This window comes from Priapulus caudatus, unplaced genomic scaffold (assembly GCF_000485595.1).
Source record: "Priapulus caudatus unplaced genomic scaffold, Priapulus_caudatus-5.0.1 Scaffold84, whole genome shotgun sequence".
Classification (NCBI taxonomy): domain Eukaryota; kingdom Metazoa; phylum Priapulida; class Priapulimorpha; order Priapulimorphida; family Priapulidae; genus Priapulus; species Priapulus caudatus.
In genome coordinates this window covers 49,802-52,962 of record NW_014577145.1, presented here as the reverse complement: position 1 = coordinate 52,962, position 3,161 = coordinate 49,802, and the positions used below count along the sequence as shown (strand labels likewise).

Here is a 3,161-nt window from a genome sequence, read left to right as displayed (position 1 = left end):
CGCGCTCTCTCTCTCTCTCACTCTCACTCTCTCTCTCTCCCTCTCTCTCTCTATCTCTCTATCTATCTATCTCCATCTCTATATTTATCTCTATCTCTATCTCTACCTCTAACTCTATATTTATCTCTATCTCTATGTCTATCTTTATGTCTAATCAATTTCTAAACCCATCCTCGCAATGACTCCGCATCCGCTCGATGAGCTTACGGGGCGCTTTTAATTGTTCTATTTATATATGGCTCGCCTGTCATCGCGACTCGCGACAGTGTCTTGTTCGATCAGCGGATTAACTATAGATTCCTGCCGCTCGCAGTATAGCAGCAGATGGTATATATATAATAAACGTCGACACCGACTCCTATACGTGTATATAGGCATGTACGTGTGACGACAAGTCAGGAAGCACTGTGCGTGCGGGCTCGTGTGCCCGATGGGCGTTGTCGGTTTTAGATTAAAGGTTGACGGCGACGGAAAACGTGTTTATGCCGACTACTGTACTCACCAGTTAGTATCGCCGACGAGAAAGTCGGTTGGCACGTTTAATGGGTGATACTCCATTAGGAGTGATTAGGAGGGGTTAATGGTTAGGGTTATGTTATAGGTTAGGTTAGGGTTAGGGTTAGGGTTAGGATTATCAATCATTAATCATTAATCATTAAAGATTAAGATTAAGTTGGGAAAAGGTGCGGCAAAGGTGCACGTAAGGCTTCCGCGTCCGCTTAGAGTTTGTCTTTTTGATAGCGTATAGTGTCGACTACACGCGTTGCGACAGGAATAGGGGATAGAGAGCGAGAGCGAGAGAGGAGGGCAGCAAACGATAGAACGAGAGCGAAAGAGAGAATAGTGATAGGGATAGAGATAGAGATAGGTATAGAGCAGAGATAGAGATAAAGATAGAGTTTGAGATAGAGATAGAGATAAAGATAGAGATAAATATAGAGTTAGAGATAGAGATAGATATATATCGAGAGATAGAGAAAGAGATGGACAACCGGCGGTCAAAAAAATGCGATATAAAACCTCTGCGATACGTTCTATATTCTAAACTATAAATCTCGAGGCCCAGCAGTCGGCAGTATGTTATCATATATATATATATATATATATATATATATATGCTTATGCGTACTGGCAGAAGTGTTGGTAATCGAGCTTCGGCACGTAAGTGAGGAAAGGTAAAGAGCTCTGCGCTCGTCGCGTCTTTCGTAGATCAACATCGCTTAATCAGGCAGTCTTTATGCGGAATTTCCCCTTACTACGGATTACTGCGCAAAACACAGGCGCGTACACGAAAAAAATACCCGCGGCGCAATGGTACTGCTGCGACAGCGCACTTTCTCGCCCTCTTTCTCCCCCCTCTCTCTCTCTCTCGTTCGTTCGCTCTCTTCCTCCCTCTCTCTTTCTTTCAGATATGCTTTGCCAGCATCGCGCGCGGTGGTGCGCCGAAGACTGGTTACGCTGAGTGACACGGGCCAGGTTGGAGACGCGCCCAATAGCGGACAGCGGTGCCGCCCCCCGTCGCACGCCGCCCGGCGGTCCGCTTGCCGCATACACGGTCGCCGGCCGAACGCTGGTATAAATACGAGACGCGAGCCCACGGCACGCGAGCAGACGAAGCTGAGAAGACTTGGCGTGCGACGACGACCGGCTGGGTGAGTGAGGATAGGAAGGATTGAAGGAAGGAAGGAAGCTCTACGCGCGAGCCCAGCTAGTGGATAGTGTCGACGAGCGATAGAGCGCGGAGCACCGGCAGATATCTGAGATAGCGGTTGATGAGCGAGAGAGGCGGAGTGTTGCACGTCTGCCTGTTACGGGTGTGCGCGCGATGAAGTGCCCTTATATGGATTATATGCCCTAAGGAAGACCCTCACGGGACGAAGCATTATTGCGTTTATTTTTAGACCGAGACGGCATGCCTGCTAGCTGTGTCGGTTTGTTACCATGTGTGTGGCATCAGTAGCTAGGAGTGTTGACGAAGCTTGAAAATAACGGATCGAGTGAAATCCGCGGCTTTCAAGTCGTCGCAATTGAGCTCCCAGCTGCTGTGCGTAGACGGGTCAGCCACGACCCGATCCTTTTCCATTCGTTTCAGTACCTCGCTGTGCGTTTGCCCTTGACGTGCGTCTGCGTGCTGCTGCGTGGCGACGTTGCGTTGCGTTGCATTGCGTTGCATTGCGTTGCGTTGCGTTGCGTTGCGTTGCGTTTGCGCGACACGGCCGGTGCGTTTTTTCTAAAAACCTAAAAAATACCGTAGTCGTATACTCGTCGCTTAACCATACGCTTCGTGTCACCTTTTCTTTTACGTGTAGCGAGTTGAAGGTTGCTGCTGTTGCTGCTGCTGCTGCTGTTGCTCGGAGCGCCGACGAGAGGCGACGACCGCAAAGGAAGAAGAAAGAACGACCATCGACAACGATGCTTACGCGCGCGCTATCGCTGCCTTACGGCACGAAGGAGCTGCTGCTGCAAGATCCATGGCAGTTCCTGAAGCCAGACGAAAAGATGGTACGGGAGCAAGAAGCCATATCGTTCGACGCGAAGAAGATGTGGTGGGTGCCGGACAAGAAGGAAGGTTACATTATCGGCTATCTCGTAGAGAAGAAGGGCGACAATGTCACCATCACAGTTAAAGGAGAGGTAAGTCGTTCGTCGTTCGAAGGAGGAGGATGACGCTACGAAGAGGAAGCCGGTGAAATAGAATCTAGCGTTTGTAGACGCGAACGCAGGCTGGGCCGGATGATGAAGGGAATGGGGCGAAAGATAGAGAACGCGACAGCCCGGTCGACGAAATACAAATAAACGCGGCAAATTCACGAAGAATTCATACATCTATTACACTTTATTTTGAGCTTATTCTTCTTCTTTTTCTTCTTGTTCTGATGTAGGAAATGGAAATTAAAAAAGACAAGATCAGTCAAATGAATCCGCCGAAGTTTGAGAAGAGTGAGGACATGGCAAATCTGACGCACCTTCATGATGCCTCGATTCTGCACAACCTCAGGCAGCGCTACTACGCCTGGATGATCTACGTACGTGCGTCGGTCCTATTGTACATCATTGCATTTGTCATGTGTGAGTGAGTGTGTGTGTGTGTGTGTGTGTGTGTGTGTGTGTGTGTGTGTGTGTGTGTGTGTGTGTGTGTGTGTGTGTGTGTGTGTGTGTGT

At 49.1% G+C, this 3,161-nt stretch overlaps 1 protein-coding gene across 1 annotated transcript in view; it reads left to right on the top strand.

The window, feature by feature from the left end:
* The first annotated feature begins 1,575 nt into the window (after positions 1-1,575).
* The window catches only part of LOC106804720 (myosin heavy chain, striated muscle-like), a 20,438-nt gene continuing 18,852 nt past the window's right edge, over positions 1,576-3,161 (top strand). Inside the window, exons 1-3 of the mRNA XM_014806016.1 lie at positions 1,576-1,652; positions 2,310-2,634; positions 2,883-3,026. Of these exons, the coding sequence (XP_014661502.1) occupies positions 2,413-2,634; positions 2,883-3,026 (366 nt within the window). The 5' untranslated portion in view covers positions 1,576-1,652; positions 2,310-2,412. The remainder of the gene's footprint in view (positions 1,653-2,309; positions 2,635-2,882; positions 3,027-3,161) is intronic.